This window comes from Sus scrofa, chromosome 1 (genome assembly GCF_054392235.1).
Source record: "Sus scrofa isolate SSC_HxYL_T2T_F1_AM1 chromosome 1, Sscrofa_HxYL_maternal_Yorkshire_Landrace_v2.0, whole genome shotgun sequence".
Lineage (NCBI taxonomy): Eukaryota > Metazoa > Chordata > Mammalia > Artiodactyla > Suidae > Sus > Sus scrofa.
The window spans coordinates 226461292-226481412 of record NC_139383.1 but is presented as its reverse complement, the minus strand read 5'-3'; the positions used below and the strand labels follow the sequence as shown (position 1 = coordinate 226481412).

At 40.8% G+C, this 20121-nt stretch overlaps 1 protein-coding gene across 1 annotated transcript in view; it reads right to left on the bottom strand.

The window, feature by feature from the left end:
* GLDC (glycine decarboxylase) overlaps positions 1–20121 on the bottom strand; it is a 111636-nt gene that overhangs the window by 67233 nt on the left and 24282 nt on the right. The window contains exons 3-8 of the mRNA XM_021063878.2: positions 19747–19882; positions 9095–9259; positions 3917–3994; positions 2666–2813; positions 1879–2075; positions 785–881 (exon numbers count right to left, since the gene is read on the bottom strand). Coding sequence (XP_020919537.1) covers positions 785–881; positions 1879–2075; positions 2666–2813; positions 3917–3994; positions 9095–9259; positions 19747–19882 — 821 coding nt within the window. The remainder of the gene's footprint in view (positions 1–784; positions 882–1878; positions 2076–2665; positions 2814–3916; positions 3995–9094; positions 9260–19746; positions 19883–20121) is intronic.

Genomic DNA, 20121 nt, shown 5'->3' with positions numbered 1-20121 from the left:
CTAGGAATTGGCTGGATGTCAGAACACTGCTCCCTCTAACCTGAGACCTTGAACAATGTCCAGGTAGCTCTTCCTCTTTTATGCCATCCATTAAAGGAAATGCCTCTCTTGAGTTTCCAATAAGAATACCCCATGACCTCTACCGGCTGGCCAGTCTGGACCATCTCCTCAATTAGTTACCTCCAGCACCTTCATTTGGTCTTTGCCACACTAACCTGGAGGGCTCCCATCTCAGCCTCAAGGGAAGATGCACCAATTGCCACCATTAATGGACCTGCCCCACAGCCAAGAATGCCAGAGACTCTAAAGTGTGAAGTAGGGAGTTCTCATCATGGCTCAGTGGAAATGAATCTGACTAGTTTCAACCCCTGGCCCTGCTCAGTGGGTTAAGGTTCCAGCCTGGCTGTGAGCTGTGGTGTAGGTCACAGATGCAGCTCAGATCTGGTATTGCTGTGGCTGTGGCATAGGCCAGCAGCTACAGCTCTGATTTGACCCTTGGACTGGAAACTTCCATATGCTGTGGATACAGCCCTAAAAAGACAGAAAATAAAATAAAATAATAAAATAAAATAAATAAAATAAAATAAAAGGCTGTGCATACATAAAACTACAGTAAAATACCCTGTATTGGCATTCAGACAAGACCAACATGATCTTGACATTTCTGGTGTGCACACTGCTCAACAGATAATGAATGAATGAATTAATAACTGAATAAATGAACAAGTAGCTCATTTCTGTAGATTGTAAGGCATTCAGAAAGCAGGTCAGGTCTGTGATCTACCTGAGCTGTACAGATGTTGCTGGTGGCCTTGTCTCTCCGGATGTGTTGCTCTCTGGTTTGAAGAGCAAGGCGATACACTTCTTTCCCACTGGCATCTCTAGACCAGGAATAAAACATTTGGTTAGCACAGGTACTCATAGCACCAGGAATTGCCATAAATAGAGCTGCTTTTTTCCTTCCCGCTTGAAGTGAATTTAGCAAAAATTACTTCAGTTCAAGGCTCTAAGGAAACAATTTCCAAACCACCTTCTTCTAAATGGGATTGCTAACTTTCAGTTTGTACTTGGAGGATTTGAAGCACTGTGATATATACAACAATCTGGGAATGTGAAAAGAAAATCTCCCAGGAATTACCCAGACTAATATAATGATGGTGATTGAAACTTTACTCTGAGCTTCTTGGCAGACTCAGAGAAAAGAGAAATACCTAACAAAGGAAACAGAATTTCTACACTAGAAAGCTAAAGCATCTATATGGCTATAAATAATGTTAATAATCTTACCACTTCTCTGTAATAAAATTTCTCCTTTCTTAATACAATTTAAAATCTAGATAAGCAGGGGTTCTCATCATGGTGCAGGAGAAGCGAATCCAACTAGGAACCGTGAGGTTGTGGGTTCCATCCCCGGCCTCGCTCAGCAGGTCAAGGATCCGGTGTTGCCATGAACTGAGGTGTAGGTCACAAACGTGACTCGGATCCCATGTGGCTGTGGCTATAGCCACAGCACCAATTTGACCCCTAGCCTGGGAACCTCTATATGCCTCAGTGTGGCCCTCAAAAGACAAAAGACAAGAAGAAGAAAAAAAAAAAATCCCTGTATGGAAGGTGGCGAGCATTCACGTGTGTGTGTGTGTGTGTGTGTGTGTGTGTGTGTGTGTGTGTTGGGATGGGATGGGGGTAGGTAGGACATGGATACCCCTAGCATTCATACCCTAATACATTCTTTCTTCTGACTCTTATGCTGTACATTTCCTTAATCCACACCAAACAGCCCAGTTAATTTCAAAAAGAATCAACAACTTTTGTGATCAAGAGAAGGAGCAGGGAAAAACCATAATCACAGTAAAAAGGAAGAAACATGAACTGCTTTACCTTGTCACCCCCACCATTCTTCCAGGCATCATCCTCACCAAGCTTTCCCGGACAGCAAAAAAGGCCGCATGTGGTCCGCCATATCCCAGTGGCACACCAAATCTCTGTGAGCTTCCCAAGGCGATGTCTACCCCAAATTCTCCAGGAGGCTTCAAGATACACAGAGCTAAAAGGTCCGTAGCACAGCAGGCCAAGCTCTAGAAGAGAAACAAGAGAAAATGGACAAGGTTTTTAACCTTCCCTGAGTGCCAGGGTAATAAATTATTCCAATTACAGGCAGACTGGCAGAGTTGGTTTGTATTCTGTTTACTCCTTCATTTGTTTAAAACATTTACTGAGTACCTACTATGTGCCAGGAACTTGAAGAAAGGAGGAAGAGGAGTTCCCATAGTGGCTCAGCAGTTAACAAACACAACTAGTATCCATGAGGACAGGGGACCGATCCCTGGCCTCACTTAGTGGGCTAAGGATCTGGCCTTGCTGTGAGTTGTGGTATAGGTTGCAGATGAGGCTTGCTTGGATCCTGTGTTGCTGTGGCTGTGGTGTAGGCCAGCAGCTTCGGCTCTGATTTGACCTCTAGCCTTGGAATCTCCATATGCCTCGGGTATGGCCCTAAAAAGACAAAAAAAAAAAAAAAAAAAAAAAAAAAAAAGGAGGTAAGAAGAAGGCAGTTCTGTCATATCAAGTAACAAATGTGTGGAAATTAAAACACACCTAAAAGAGTAACAATAATAATTCAAAGTTGAGACACACGTCCATGGACCCCCACAAGGAGAGGCTTGCCTACCCCAGCCTGGTGGGCTCTCTCCACGAGTTCTGTAAAGTCTTCCACCTTCCCCTCAGTGTCTGGGTACTGGAACAGCACTCCACTGACATCTTTTCCACTGAAGTCCATTTCATGGGGTAACTTCAGTTCAATGAGGACCCCAGCATACCTGGAAAGACAGAAGACAATAATCATGCTTTTGGTTGACAAGGGAAAATTAAATTACCTACAGTTTCTTTTCAATGATACAGCATTCATATTCTCTGTCCTTCCTGAGTGCCTCACTCCCTCCCCATCCCAACACACACACACACACACACACACATACACACACACTTACACACACACGCTCACACCCTCATCAGACACCCAGCCCTTCAGTGGTAACAGTGCTTTACATCAAATCAAGAGCATCCAACAGCTCGATTTGTTTCTTCCACCCTCATCACCTCCCCTCCCCTTTCAGAACCTGTGCCTGAGAGCAGAAACATGCCCTCGGAGGGCTCAAGAACCAATACTTGTAATTACAGAGCCATCACCACTTTGATTTTGGATAGGTCTTAGGTAAATGGAAAACTTCAGTTAAGACAAGGAAGAAGACCTTCCTTAGGTTCCTAAAACTGGCTAGTTCTTATCTCATGTCAGAAAAACACTTCTGAAGGAATGGGGTCAGGTGAAAGCCTTTTACAAGGAGAAAGCAAATAAACACACCCACAAGTGGTAGTTGTGCTATTTGCTTTATCTGCTTACAGCACTTAAAAAATACAATATGCACCTTTGTTGTACAGCAAAAATTCTCAGAAGAGTATAAACCAACCACAAAAAAACTTAGGGAAAAAAAAAAAACCAATATGCTTTCATCTACACACACTAACCTAGGTATTACATGGATTCCCATGAGCCATGTTTGAAGGGATACATACAAAATCATAATTGTGTGAGAGATCCATTTTTACTCTCTGCTTTTCAAACTTCCCAAAACACTGTTGAAATTATTTTAAAATTCTTAATTTTCTTTTTACAAAAAGAAAACAAAAAACATGGTAACTTAATACAAAGCAAAGGCAACTAAACTCACTGTGTATTTTTCTCTCAAATCTGACACATTTTACTTACCAGTAAGATCAGGGGAAGAAAGTGGGAGGGAAAGTAAAACTCAACAAGCCCATCTTAAACCAGGTTCACCTCCAATCAGTTGGAAATAAGAGGAAGAAACAGCAGAGATGAGCATGATATTATCACCGAATTCAAAATACAAATAAAATTAATTACTTGGCTCGAGTCTGGATGACAGCTATCGTCTGTGGGTGGCAGCGAGGGTCAACAAAAAATTTTCTCCTCTTGTTGTGTCTGTTGAAAAGGAAAATCACATTCCAACATGAACATAAAAGAAATCAGAGTATCTTCTAAGAATGCAAAGCAAAGATAGTACTTAAGTCTGAGCTTAGGAAAAAAAATGAGTCATTAATAACTAATACTGACATTTACTGATTAGAATTCCACTGAAATCCAATTCCCATTCTAAACTCATTTAGCAAAATCAATCTTAAATTGATCTACAGTGGAACAGGATAGAAAGCCCAGAATGAAACCCACACACCTACAGCCAACTCATCTATGACAAAGGAGGCAAGAATATACAATGGAGAAAGGACAGCCCCTTCAATAAGTGGTGCTGGGAAAACTGCACAGCCACATGGAAAAGAATGAAATGAGAACACTCCCTAACACCACACACAAAAATAAACTCCAAATGAATTAAAGACCTAGATATAAGACCAGACACTATAAAACTCTTAGAGGAAAACATAGGCCAAACACTCTCTGACATAAACGACAGCAATATCTTCTCAGATCCACCTCTTAGAGTAATGACAGTAAAAACAAAAATAAACAAATGGGACCTAGTTAAACTTAAGTTTCTGTACAGCAAAGGAACCCTAAACAAAACGAAAAAACAACCCACAGAATGGGAGAAAATCTTTGCAAATGAATCAACTGACAAGGGATTAACCTCCAAAATTTAAAAATACCTTCTGTAGCTCAATACCAAAAAAACAAATGACCCCATCCAAAAATGGGCAGACGAGCTAAACAGACAATTCTCCACAGAAGACATATGGATGGCCAAAAAATACATGAAAAGATGTTCAACATCACTCATTATTAAAGAAATGCAAATCAAAACCACTACGATATACTACCTTACACCAGCCAGAATGGGCATTATCAAAAAGTCTACAAACAACAAGTGCCAAGAAAGAGTTACATGGGCCTTCATGATGTAAATGAAGAACGTTAGAGTTCCTGTAGTGGTTCAGTGGTTAATGAACCTGGATAGTATCCCCAAGGAAGAGGGTTTGATCCTAGGCCTCGATCAGTGGGTTAAGGATTTGGCATTACTGTGAGCTGTGGTGTAAGTCACAGAAGCGGCTCAGATCCCACATTGCTGTGGCTATGCTGTAGGCTGGCAGCTACAGCTCCAATTTGACCCCTAGCCTGAGAAACTTCTTAAGCCAAGAGTGCAGCCCTAAAAAAGACAAAAAAAAAAAAAAAAAGAATCTTGCCAGCCAGTCCTACAAGGATCAACACATTAGACACTGCAGTCACCCAGCTGACTAGGCCCAAAGGCCAAAAACCTCATATCACCAGGGTGGGCAGCTTCCCCAACCAGATAGATGACCACGGACATGAGAATTCTACCAGGAAGGAAGGTAAAGAATGAAAGGCTAGGAGCTGGAGAAAAATTATTATCTAAATGTTAACCAAAGTTAACTGTGACCCAGCAACTCTGCTTCTAGAAATGCATCCTCAGGAAATAACCATAACTTTTGACAAATATTTAACCTAGTGATACACAAAAATTTCATTAATAACAATTTCAATAATTGGGAACCAATAATGTGTAACAATAGAGATGACGTTGTATAAATTATGGAATTTCTGATAGGGATAAGTCCAGTAGTTACACAGGTAGTTGAAGAAGTCCCAGTAGGGGACCACAGATAGAGAAGGAAACCTAGGGAAATTTGGGAGACCACTGTAAAATAATAATCGCTCAAGAAAGCCTTCGAAGAGTTCCTGTCGTGGCACATCCCGAAACAAATCCGACTAGGAACCATAAGGTTGCAGGTTCAATCCCTGGCCTCGCTCAATTGGTTAAGGATCCAGCGTTGCCTTGAGCTGTGGTGTAGGTTGCAAAGGAGGCTCAGATCTGGCATTGCTATGGCTCTGGCGTAGGCCAGATTAAGGCCAGATTAGACCCATAGCCTGGGAACCTGCATATGCCTTGGGTGTGGCCCTAAAAGGACAAAAGACAAAAGAAAAAGAAGGAAAGCCAACAGAATGTCTTGGAATCAAGGAGCCATAAAACCATAAATAAAAGCACTGAGATATGCCTCAGGTCTTTAAATGAAAGATAAAGTGAGGCCTGCATACAAATTCAGCAAGATAATGGTCCTTAGGTACAAGGACAAGAATTTAAGGGAAAGATGACATTCCAAAGTAGGAGACCCTCTTAAGGAAACCTGAGATAATTCAACCTATTTTAGCATTTGTTACCACCCTTCTGATGATCCGAATAAGCACCATCAAATGCTCTCTTAACCCAATGCAAAGGAGGAGCTAGTAATGGAGGCCTGACTTCTACTCCAAGAATGAGGAAGGCCGTCTTTTCCACTTCCATTTTTCTTGGGTGATAAAAATGTAGCCCACCTAATCCTCAGGCAGAGCCTCCTCCCCTGCTTGCTTCTCAAAGGCTCTTATCTTAATAAATAAATTTCTTGCTTATCACGTGGTCTCTTGCTGAATTCCTTCTGTGATAAGATACAGAAAACCTGAGCCTCAGTAAGTCCAGACACCATGTCAGTGATTCTAATTTAAAAAAACTTGGGTTCAAGTCCCAATCTGGGTTTAGGCTGGGTTTGAGTAAGAGGTATTTAGGTTTCACTTCCATGCAAATGAGTAATACCTTGTAGGCAATGAAAGCCATTATTTTAGAAAGTTCACTAAAGAAATGGGAAATGTTCACAACATATCGTTAAATAGAAAAAGAAAGCAAGTTATAGGAGTTCCCGTAGTAGCTCAGTAGAAGCAAATCTGACTCCATGAGGATGCAGGTTTGATCTCTGGCCTTGCTCAATGGGTTAAGGATCCGGCATTGCTGTGAGCTGTGGTGTAAGCCACAAATTCAGCTCAGATCTGGTGTTGCTATGGCTGTAGTATAGGCCATCAGCTACAGCTCTGATTTTACCCCTAGCCTGGGAACCTCCATATATGCCACAGGCGCAGCCCTAAAAAAAAAAGAAAACAAGCTATAAAACATTAAAAACAACCTGAGAAGAATATTCTTCATAAAAGAAGGTTATACATATTTACATACAATATCACAGGTTGCTAGTTACTACTTAGTATCCGTTTTTCCTGTCACCCATAATAATAGAACTCCGATATGTAGGATGCAGCAATGCGCTGTGAACAGAAATTTGCCACTTGCCATCAGCCTCTACATGGAGTAAAACATAAGCCACTGCAGCTGCCAACCTGCAGTGGAGCTCAGAGTGGAGACCAGGAGTGAGGCATTCTATGCTCTGGGAAAACTGGAAGAACACATCTTCAGATAGTTAGATATTTTTAGGAGAAGATTTTATGAGCCCAATTCTTGCATCTCCTCATACCTAGAAAAACACTAAACTCTGTCAATAATGACTGATGTCTGTGACTAGTAGTAACCTTCATGAGACCAGCAGTAAACTTCTGTAAAATGTGTGTATTGGCTGCATGCACCTCCCCCTTCACCTTCATGACATAATCTTGATATTTCCTCTCTCCTCTTTGGGGCAGTATTTCAGAGCTGCCTGGGCTTTTGTTAGTGGGCAAAACAAAAGATGTCATGGTCCTCAGTGACAACAGCCACTCCCAAGGGTGGGCCAGTGAGCCCTGAGGGAACTCAGGGAAGAAACAAAGACTGGCCCACAGCTGAGGTGCAGATCAAAGGAGTGCTTCCAAAAAGCCCAGACCTTCTTCCCACACAAACAAGTTTTCTATAATCTTCTTCCATCAACCCAATTATCTGTAAATCCTTTGTTCCTACTACCTTCCCTTTGTTGCAAAAACTCATATATCCTAGCATCACCCCTCACTTCTTCAGAGGGGTTTCTCAGAGCTACTTGAGATGCTGTCTCCTGTCCTTAAATCCTACTTTCATGCCAAGAAAAACTTAACTCTTAGCTTTCAGGCTGTATTTTTTGGTTGACAGCGCCCATCTGAAAAAAACTGCATTTCCCCTGGTCACTTTTAGGTTAGGGGTGGTCAATGAAGCATAAGTAAAAGTTACTGAGCAGGGGCTTCCGAAAAACTATTTAAGGAGGGCTTATTCAGATAAGAGTACCCTTATCTTCTCCCTGAGAACATATATCATGGCTAAAACTCCAGCAGTCATCTTGTGACCCTGAGGACTGTGGACAAGGACTATTCCCTGCCATTCTGGTAAACAAAGAATGTTTCCCACCATCTCAGTTCTACGAGGATCAAGTCATTGCAAGAGCAGCTGCCCACTGATGGTACACCTTGAAAGGAATTCAAGCTGGAGAAAAACAGGATACTGGTTTGGATACTGGCCCTAAATAGTTAAGATGCATTTCTAAGGAATAATTTCAATGAGCCCAGACTCTTATATCTTCCCATACAATGAAAAGCACTAACGTCATTAACTTGAGATGTCTTTTCTTTGTGACTAGCAGTAACCTTTCTTTTTTTTGGCTGGGCCCGTGGTATGCAGAAGTTCCCAAGCCACAGATCAAACATGAGCCACAGCGGTCACAATGCCAAATCCTTAACCACTAAGCCACCAGGGAATTTCTAGAGGTAATCTTTTAATATCTGACTACATGTTTGTTTTTATTTTTTATTTTTTCCCTCAGCAAACAATCTCCCACATATTCTTGTCCTTCACTAGAGTTCCTCAGAGCTATCTGAGAGACTGCGTCCTGGGCTATCATCCTCAGTAAGATCCCTGAATAAAATTTAACTCATAACTTTTAGATTGTATGTTTTTCTTCAGTCTATAGGATGAAAGCCTCACGCTAAAAATGGCAAAGAGAGAAGAGCACTGGTCCTTTATACCATCTCAGAGTTGCTATAACATTCCTAAACTTAACACTACATATGCGAAGAGCAAAATGTCTTTCTTAACACAATGTTAAATAAACAAGAGCAGCTTTTTAAGGCTCTACTATTTTAGATATTTTTGTTACCTCATCTAACTGGTGGTATAATGATACTGATATGATGTATCTCATACACACAGATATGTGTGTGTGTGTGCATGCGTGGAAGAGCAAGAGAAAGTCACTGAGCACTGTTTGGTTCAGTGGAGCCGCCATCTGTGCAGCAGGAGTGAGACTGGAAGCTGTCCCTCCCCCTCAGGGAACCTCATGCTGGGCCTCTCACCTGTGGCAAAGCTGCATTGCCTCTGCAGCTGCGGTGCCCTCATCCAGCAGGGATGCGTTAGCCGTGTCCATGCCTGTGATGTCACACACCATGGTCTGGTAATTGAGTAAACTCTCCAGTCTTCCCTGAGACACCTCTGGCTGGTAGGGAGTATACTGGGTGATCCTGTAAGGGATGCAAAAGGCTATGTTAAAACTGTGAATCCACTATTCAGAAAAAGTTCATTAAATGCCTTCATTTTAGAATTTAGTTTCTGAAAATTTGCCTCTTGAGAATGATATAATACATCAATAAGCTTACATTTTGTCCTTTGTAAGGCAGCTCAAAATTCATTTATAATATTATCCTTTATTTGGGGATAATCAGAACTTTTCTATCCCTCTAAGATACTTAATCTTAAATTTCTATTTTAACAATCTTATTATATGTTTTATTATAAGCTGTCTCTTAAAATCCACCTGCCTTCCTATGGTATTATAAACAGAATTTAAAAAAAAAAAAAAAAAAGACTCGGAGCTCCCATTGTGGTACAATGCGATGGGAAGCTGCTTGGGAACACTGGGACACCTGTTTGATTCCTCAGCACAGCACAGTGGATCTGGCATTGCTGTGGCTCAGATCTGATCACAGGCCTGGGAGCTCCATATGCCATGGGGAAGCCAAAAATAAAAAAATAGGAGTTCCTGTTGTGGTACAGCAGAGATGAATCTGACTAGTAACTCTGAGGTTGCAGGTTTAATCCCTGGCCTCACTTACTGGGTTAAGGATCTGGCGTTGCCGTGAGCAGTGGTGTAGGTTGCAGACTCAGCTTGGATCTGGCATTGCTGTGGCTGTGGTGTAGGCAGGCAGCTGTAGCTCCAATTTGACCCCTAGCCTAGGAACCTCCATATGCCGTGGGCGATCCCTAAAAAGCAAAAAAAAAAAAAAAAAATTAATAAAATAAAATAAAGAATTGTTAAAAAAAAAAAAAAAAAACACCTCAATCATGGCTCACAATAGAAAGGCATCCAAGAATCTAATATCTAACACTTAAAATTTTGGATCGGGGGGACTTCCTGTGTGGCTCACAACATAACTACTTGGCGTTGCTTCTACAGTCGCTGTGGCTCGACCTCTAGCTCAGCAACTTTCATATGCTGAAGGTGTGGCCACATGTTTAAAAAAAAAAAATTTTTGGTTTGGGGGAGAGGGGCTTTGTTTATACTAACCAGAAGTTCTGTGTGCTCCTAAAAAATTAATAGAGCTCTATTTAAGAATTTTCATTATGGAGTTCACATTGTGGCCCAGTGGAAACAAATCCGACTGGTATCCATGAAGATGTGGGTTCAATCTCTGGCCTCGCTCAGTGGGTCTGAGATCTCTAGCGTAGCTGTGAGCTGTGGTGTAGGTCACAGAAATGGCTCAGATCCTGAGTTGCTGTGGCTGTGGTGTAGGCCAACAGCTGTAGCTCCAATTCGACCCCTAGCTGGGAACTTCCATATGCCACAGGTGCAGTCCTAAAAAGTAAAAAGAAAAAAAAGAAAGTTACTATCTACTTATAAAGGTTTATAAAGTTAATCCCATAGATATCAAAATTCGAGAATTTAAATGGCTATGAATTCCCTTGTAGTGCAGTGGTTTAAGGATCTTGAATTGTCACTGCAGCATCTTGGGTCGCTGCTATGGCATGGGTATGATCCAGGTGCAGGCAAAAAGAAAAAAAAAAAAATACAAAGGGTTAGAAGGCAGAATATCTTATATCCTCCAGTTGATAGCCAAAAATGTGCCTTTAAGTATGAGTTAATCCTCTTGGTGCCTTCATCCTTTTTTTTCATCCATTCATTTACTCATGCTACAGATATTTACTACAGGCCTACTAAGTGCCAAAAACTATGATAAATTCTGGTGGCATATCATGAGCAAGATGGACAACAGGCCCTGATCTCAAGGAGAATATATTGTAATAGGGGAAAAGACAAAAATAACATAAAATCTGGTGTTCCCTGGTATCTAGTGCTTAAGAATCCAGCATTGTCACTGCTGTGGCACAGGTTTGATCCCTGGCCTGGGAGCTTCTGCATGCTGTGGGTGTGGCCAAAAAAAAAAGAGAAAAGAGTTTCAGCTGTGGTACAGTGGGTTAAGAATCTAACTGCAGCCACTCAAGTCGCTGCAGAGGCCCAAGTTTGATACCTGGCCCAAAGCAGTGGGTTAAAGGATCCGGCGTTGCTGCAGCTGCGGCATGGATCACAGCCACAGCTTGGATTCAACCCAAGGCACAGGAACTTCCATCTGCTATGAGTGCAGCAATAATAAATGAATGAATGAATGAATGAATAAAATAATTTCAGAGGGATGAATATTTTAAAGAAAATAAAATAAGAGGAAAAAGGGTGACTGAGGACTTACTACAAAGCTGATATCTTTTTACCAAGAATAATCCATTCACTCTACCACCAAAGTGTGTCAGACTGGGGCCCATGCTCCCACATGTGATTAACATTGTTTCTCACCTCTCTTGTTTTCATACTTCCAAGCCTGAAGAGTATTAGGAAAAATTGTATTTTATTTTGTTTTCATTTTTTAAACACTTTTTCCTTCCTCTCTTGTTCTGGTAATCATTCAGGATATTTCTACCCATTCCTTCCATTTTTTCTTTTCTGAAGGCTTTGAAATCAATATCTTCTTACCTTTGAGGGGGAGTAGAGTGGGGGAGCTTGACTTACCAAGTGGTGAAATAATTTTCCTGAACTTTCATTGGTTTAGTAGTGTATGTGTGTGTTTATATAGCACAGTACATTTTTGCTTCAATTAATTCCTTGAACAGCCTGGCTTAGCAACTGTAAATCAGTTTGCCACATTCTAAGTGGGTGGTGAACTGGAATAAATGAGGCACACAATACATAATGTAGACAAAGCAGAAAGGGAATCTGAGCAGAAATGGGGTCACACAAAAGGCAAAGACAAGGGTAACTGTGACCTCAGATCAGATAAGATCTTCATACATAGCATAGTCTGCCACTGCGAAGACATATACTTAGATTGCCTGGCTAACATGAAATTCTTTTTAGTTACAATCATTTTTTGACATATAGACAGACACACAAATTTATACACAAGCATACACATGTATCAGCTAGCCCATCTAAAGAATGGAAGTTTCAGTATGTCCATAAAGATAGACAAAGAACATCCAATAGGAAGAGAGAGAGAAAGATGCTCCAAAGAATCCACTGAAAGGAGATCGATTAAATAAATTGGACAACTGCATATAATACTATGGATTGTGAAAATGAGGTGTCAGCATTTCCTGACATAGAAGATGCTCATGACATATTCATTTTTAAAGTAAAATATAAAATACCACAATTTCACTTTTGTAAAAACATGGAAGCAAAATGTAAACAGTGGTTTTCTGTGAGTAATGAGATTAACTGTACTTTTTACTTTCTTTTATTGTATGTTATAAATATTAAAGATATAGGCTGACATTTACTAACCATCTTCTGTCATATCAGGAACACATTCACAATCTTTTGCTGATTATGTTACGTATGCTCATTGTAAAAAGTTGGAAAACTGAAACAACTACTGAGAAAATAAAATCACCCATACTCTCCAAACTCCGAGATAACAACAGTTAACATTTACATTTCTTTTCAATTTTTTTCTTTTTCTGTCCATTTTTCTATTGTGTTGCCTGCCCCATTTCTTATTGTGTCTTTTCTTTACACATTCTTTTTTTCCCTGTTTTATTGAAGTATAACTAACAAAACTGTATATATTAAAAATGTACCGGAGCTACTGTCTTGGCACAGTGGAAATGAATCCATTTGGGAACCATGAAGTTGCAGGTTCAATCTATGGCCTCACTCAATGGGTTAAGGATTCAGCATTGCCATGAGCTGTGGTGTAGGTTGCAACACGGCTCGGATCTGGTGTTGCTGTGGCTCTGGCGTAGGCCAGCAGCAACAACTCTGCATTGAACCCTAGCCTGGGAACCTCCATATGCTGCGTGCAGGTGCAGCCCTAAAAAGGACAAACGACAGGAAAAAAAAAAAAAAGTGTATAACATGATGTCTTGATATATGCATACTTTGTGAAATGATTATCACAATCGGGTTAATTAATTTCAGTATTTTTGAGAACACCATATTTACATTTCAAAGTAAGATTATATTCTATATAAAGATTTTTGTTTTGTTCTGTTTTGTTTTGCCTTTTTGCCATTTTTTGGGCCGCTCCCGCGGCATATGGAGGTTCTCAGGCTAGGGGTTGAATCAGATCTGCAGCCGCTGGCCTACCCCACAGCCACAGCAACTCGGGATCTGAGCCACGTCCACAACCTACACCACAGCTCATGGCAATACCAAATGCTTAACCCACTGAGCAAGGCCAGGGATCAAATCCACAACCTCATGGTTCCTAGTCAGATTTGTTAACCGCTGAGCCATGACGGGAACTCCAATATTCCATATAAAGTTTTATCTCTATTTTTGTTCTGTTAATATTATTTTATGGACTTTTTTTTTTTTTTATAGCTGCATTGAGCAGCAACTTGATGTGGAAACTCAGTTCCTGACCAGAGATTGAATTCAGGCTAGTGATAAAAGCACTGATTCCTAATCACTAGACCACTAGAGAACATTTTTGTTTTTTGCTTTTTTTCTTTTTTTTTGGCCTTGCCCACAGCATGTTGAAGTTCCTGGGGCAGAGGTGGAACCTGAGCCACAGCAGTGACAATGCCAAATCCCTAACCACTAAGCCACCTGGGAACTCCTCTAACTGTAAATATTATTCAGAAATATGTATTTAATTGCTATGTGGCATTAAATGATTTATCAAAATTTTTTCAACAAGTGCCCTCAAGTTGAAGATTACTTTTGGTTTCTTTTTTTCTTTCTTCTTCTTTTTTTTTTTAATGGCTGCCCCTGCAGCATAAGGAAGTTCGAGGCTAGGGGTCAAATTGGAGCTGTAGCTGCCAGGCTATGCCACAGCCATAGCAATTCCAGATCTGAGTCACATCTGCAACCTATACCACAGCTTGTGGCAACGACAAATCCTTAATCCAGTAATCGAGGCCAGGGATGGAACTGGCATCCTCATGGATACTAGTTGATTCTTAACCCACTGAGCCACAATGGGAATTCCAGTTTTAAATATTAGAAAGATCATATAATTTTATATTCCCTTAAGTAGTGGTTTCTGCATGCTAAGAATTAAGAAGCCCTGGGTGTCACACATGGGGCATCCCCAGCCCCATGGAGGAATGGACACTTCACCTCATCGAGCATCCAGGGCTGGAGAGGTGCCTTTTTATGGAATGCACAGCCCCTAGCCTTGTCAAGGACCAACTGTTTGATGAGTTACGAGTCAAGGATAGTAAGTCAGCTACAACCTTGACTGTATTTTTCTATACAAGATCCATGGAATCAGCCATTTGGTACCCGTTCCATTACATGCATGTTGCTTTGTTTTTCCTTCACTGGGTAAATAAAGCCAAGCTGTCTTTTAAAAAAAAAAAGCAGCAGCAGCCCTGGGTGTCAACCTAAATTCTCTAATTTATTACCTGTGGCTTAGGAACAAGTCACTAAACTTTTCCCCACCAGATTTCCCTTGGCCATGAATGGAGATAACATCATCTATATTAGATATTATCTTAACACTCAAATCCAGTTAATATACATAAAGCATTTTGGAAATGGTAAAGTCCTTCCCAAATGCTGGTTGTTTTTTGAAAATTTTATCCTCTGTTCTGGCCTCTAATTTTTAAAAAACACTCATAGACATCTCCCAAAGGGTTTATTCACTGTTCTATTCAGATATTTTTAGATATTTTCACTCAACAATTTTTTTCTGGAAATTCATCACATCCCAGGTTGGCCTCTCATTACCTATATTTCCTCCAACAAGATCATCAAACAAGATAGTTTCTCTTCTTGAGTTATGCTATTCCTTCAAAAATACTCTGATTATGCCATTTCCCAAGGTAAAAATTTCAGATATTTTTAGCCCCAAATAATGACCACTTGTGCTATATTCGTTCGAGCATCATATATCCACTCCTTTCTTTGTTGCCTTACAAGCCTAGGGCAGTGCTTAAAATAGGAAATTACCAAGTATTTCTGGTGCAAACATGCACATTTGACTTTCTTGGTCAAATGAGGATGGCTCCCCAATTACCGGCAAGAAAAAGCCTCTAACTTCCCAAGCAGAGTCCTTCATACCTGAGCCCATATCATGCTATTCCTTCCATCACAGACTCTAGGATTTAATATCCCCCCTCCCTTACTCAGCCTTTCTCTCCTTGCTCTAAGCCCAAGCTTAGGTAGATGCTAATTAGCACTGCTAAAAGCAAAGAGCTTTAAAACTGTTTTCTTGCAAAGATGACAAATACACAATCCTACTTTTTTTGGTAAACTTTTTTATAGTCTACATGTTGTTCTTTATGCTACTAAACAGGCATAAATGAGCTCAAAAATCATCTATTAAAAGACTTGGATCGGTGAGTCTCAAGCCTAGAGATACTAAATAAATTCTGATTTCAGAAGAAAAATGCTAGCACATGGCACACCATCCTGGTTAAAAGGGCTTAGCTGCCTTAGGCAAAACAGTGATAAAGAAAATGTTTGTGATCTGCAATTTCTATGTTCCAATTGATATTTAACTCAATTGACTTTTCTAGATATATTTTAATATTAAAAAGCGAAAAGTATCTGTATGTTCACGAAGGCATTCTGTCCTGCCCAAAAAGGATGACTGATATATTTAACAGGGCATTAATATTTATTACAAAACAATCAGGATTCTCCATGATTTTGAGCAAAAAAGAGGGAGGTAATGGTGCGGAGATGTGGGGGGGAGGGAGGCCGCAACCGGAGATTCTCTCATTTTAATCCCAGTGCCAATATTACAAAAAACAGAAATGGTCACAAAGAAAATGTTAAGTTTTGATATTAGTTAATGGATGTTATCAGCAATAGAAAAATCTGGAAAAGTCGATCCCATAAAATATATTCTAGGTCTGATGTAAATTTTCTTGTAAGAGTCCAAATGTTTGTATTCTCTAGAGGCTATGTTACCCATTTATTTTCACCTCACGTCACGGGAATTTGTTGGTTCCATCCCTATGGCAACCATTCAGAAGGGCGATAATGTGACGTCTACCCAGCCTCATGTGCACAGCCCTCCCTATCAGGGCTGGAAAGGGGTAGTATCACCCTGTTTGCAGATCAGCTTTCCGAGAATGCAAAGGAACAAAACTTAAAATGCATCCAAAAAACAGGACTGAAAGGCAAAAAACAACACTGTCTCTCTCTCTCTCAAAATGCTGGCGACTCCTAAAGTAAACGAACACATCCGCTCACAGCCAGGAAGCAATATGGTGACTGTTCTGTGCTGCCACAAGAGCGAAGACCGCTGGCCAGTATTCAGACAGCTGAAATGCTGCAGTCCATTCATGTGCTTTTGAGGCTTGTTTTGTAAGGAGGAGAGACAGGCCATTTGCCTTTGAAATCAAATGTACCACCCAAACTTTTACCAATACTCCAGTGTAAAAGGAAACCCTCAGCAATACGTTTACATACATGCGCATGCACACACACACACACACACACACACACACACACACACACAGAGCAAATAAACCAGTTCTTTGACAGTTCATTCCTGTTCTCTTATTAATAAAGAAATGAAGGAGATCCTGTCGTGGCTCAGCAGTTAGTGTCCTACCAGGAGGACGTAGGTTCGATCCCAGGCCTCACTCAGTGGGTTAAGGATCCGGTGTTGCCCTGAGCTGTGGTGTAGGTCACAGACACGGCTGAGATCTTGCACTGCTGTGGCTGTGGTGTAGCCCGGCAGCTACAGCTCTGATTGGACCCCTAGCCTGGGAACCTCTGTATGCCACTGGTGCAGCTCTAAAAAGACAAAAAAAAAAAAAAAAAAAAGACCAAAAAATAAAAGAAATGAAGCATATTGAGAGTTCTCATCGTGACTCAGTGGGTTAAGAATCTGACTAGTATCCATGAGGATATGGGTTCAATCCCTGCCTTGCTCGGTGGGTTAAAGTATCCACTGTTGCTGCAAACTCTGACATAGGTCCCAGACTTCGACTGGATCTTGAGTTTTTGTGGCTGTGGTGTAGGCTGTGGTGTAGGCTGGCTGCTGCAGCTCCAATTTGACCCCTAGCCTCGGAACTTCCATATGCCCCAGGTTCAGTCCTAAGAAAAAAAAAAAAAAAAAAAAAAAAGAAGAAGAAATGAAGCATATTGAAACCAAAAGCCCACAGATCTGGCTCCTTTAATAAAAGGAATCACTTAGTATAGGATAAACACCTACACCAACCAGGACAACCTTCGAACTTACACAGAAGTGGACAAAAGATGCAAAGGCACTGTGCTTCCCACCCAGTCTAACCTATACCCTGAGCTACACATAGGCCTTTGTCCACGGACCTACAGGTCAGGGCTTGAGGCACCAGAAGAGGGCCCACTGCACTGATGGCCTGACACATATTCACTCATTCGCAGACTCAAACACATGGAAACCAGCTATTTTTGCTGGTTGTGAGGGGCAGAGAGCAAGTTCATATATGGTGAAGAGTCAAAACAGTACGTATATCCCTGGTACTAAGAGCATTTTGTACAAAGTTAAAACCTAGGTAGGGTATCAGGTTTACTCCCTAAAATGCTAAAATTGTCAATGATTGTATTCTTAGATGTGGCTGCATATTTCTCTCTGTGTGTGTGTGTGTTAGAGGTAACTAGATATTTTAGAGAGAATAAGGGGGTGGGGAGGGGAATGAGCAGGGACTCAGTAGAGTGTGGGAAATTAAAATTTACAAAAACTGGGAAGGATAGGGATGGTCCACATGAAACCCATCCAAGTTTGGTAACTGGCACTCATAGATGTTAGGCCCCTCCTCAACCACAGACAGTGGGAGCTAGGGACCCCATCTTCAGGCGTTGACTGGAACACACAGTAAATTTGGGGGGCAGCTTTGAATTTTCTTAGGTAGGCACTTACCTCCTTTTCAAGATTAAAAAAAAGGGACTAATAGATGTCTCAATAGTCTGCCATAGGATGGCAGATGGAGAGCTTCTTTTATAAGGCTATTTTACTGAAATGAAAATTCTGGTCACTCAACTCAAATTAACTGACAAAATTTTACTAAATAAGACGTATTTTTTTTTTTTAAGATGCAAAGTGTTCAGCAAATGTTTTAAGATTTATTTCTGTGGAGCATGTACTTAGTTTTTTTTTTCTCTCAATGAATTTATTACATTTATAGTTGCACAATGATCATCACAAAGCATATACTTAGTTTTTCAAAAAATTTGTGAACTTTGTGTGCTTTCCCATAGGGAGGTCCACCTTCCCTTCACTGAAGTTTATTTTTCTCTATACACAACCTAAAAGCCTCTGTATCTTGCTATCTTTGAATTGCAGAGGTAATCACTTATTCTGTTCTTGCATAATAATGGTCCCACTAAAAATTAAATTTACCTCATGCACCAATTAACTAAAAAAACACCTATGAATTACCATCACCTTCCCAAGCGTGGTTTGTTTCTACACTAGAAATGCTAAGTGCAGACATTCCTTTGGAGATAACCTTATCAACTACAATGAAGTCTGAATTCAAAGATGCTGGTGTATACAATGGCACCAATCCAGAAACAAGAGAAAGAAAGGCCCAAGGGCCCCCCCGTATTTCTTCCTCCACAGTCAAACAATATTTCCCAGTGGGCAAAACAAGCAGATGCCTCGATCTACTCTTAGGCACCTTTGAAGCCATGGTCTCTGCCTGCCAAGGATTTTCCAAAGGTGTTTTCTTGTTTAGTACATAACCGGAATGTGAACCTCTGTTTCCTCTTTCTATCAGACAGCAAACAGAAATGGAAAAGCAAAACTGCATGGAAGTTTTCCTTAAGTGCAGAAAAAAACATTTTTATTTTGTGCCATCGGTGGCAGCCAGAGTGAGTAGGGACAGGGGCACACCTCACTCCACCTCCAGAGGACAAGGTCACCTGACAGGTGAGGTGAGGGTAGAACAAGTACCTGAGCCCTAACAGCTCAGCTTCTCTGATTGTTTCTAGAAGAGCCTGTACACACAGAACACACGTGGTTCTTTCTCTACAAGGTACTAAGTAATAAAGCTGATATTTTCATCTCCATTTACCTGATACAGTTGGTTGTGAACCCAGAATATTGGTTGGGGATTGCGGGAGTACAGTAACCTGTCACTTCTAAAATCCTGACAAAAGACAATGGACCAAGATTCTGACTCACTGAGTAAGCTCAGACATAGCCTAAAATCCCAATGGCTCCAAAGAATTAAGCCCTGAATCTGGACACCTGCTGGTTTGATGTCTTGTTCAAATACGCTCAATGAGAACAAACATGAAGTCAGAGAGACAAAGAGATGACCAGCATCCATGATTTTAGGCTATAGATTATTTTATGGGAATGAAAGTGAAAAGAAGTTTCTATTTCTTTTATATTTGAGTAAGAAAATCTCCCAAGCCAGAGAAAGTCAGGTAGAGACAACACTAGAGTATAGGCATCGATGGACATGTTCTGAGGTTCTGGGGGTGGGAGGTGAGCAAGTTGGGCCATGGGAAGAGTCATGCAAATCAAATCACAGCACTCCTATTTTTCCTCAAGAAATACATTACCATCCTGAATTCTCCAGTAAGTTCCGCAAAATTGTCTGTGGCACTGAGCAGTTATAATAGCCCATGCCAATATATGATCTCCAGATCTGGTTCTTGCTGGAAATGGCATGCAGAGTTGCAAGGATCTCATTTTCACCTGATTGTGAGAAAGAGAGAAACATTACAAAGTGAAAATGTTTCAAGAGAGTTCTAATTATAAAGACCTAGATTTGTTGGAGTATTTATATGAGAACAGCTATACGGAAATATAAGAATCTTCCTCCCAACAACACTATGTACTAGATACAGAAATCTGAAAAATCCCAAAACAGCATTCAGTTACTCAAGGTTGGGTCCTCATAATTTAGGGGAGGGGGGGTGCTCTTCTTTCCTTGG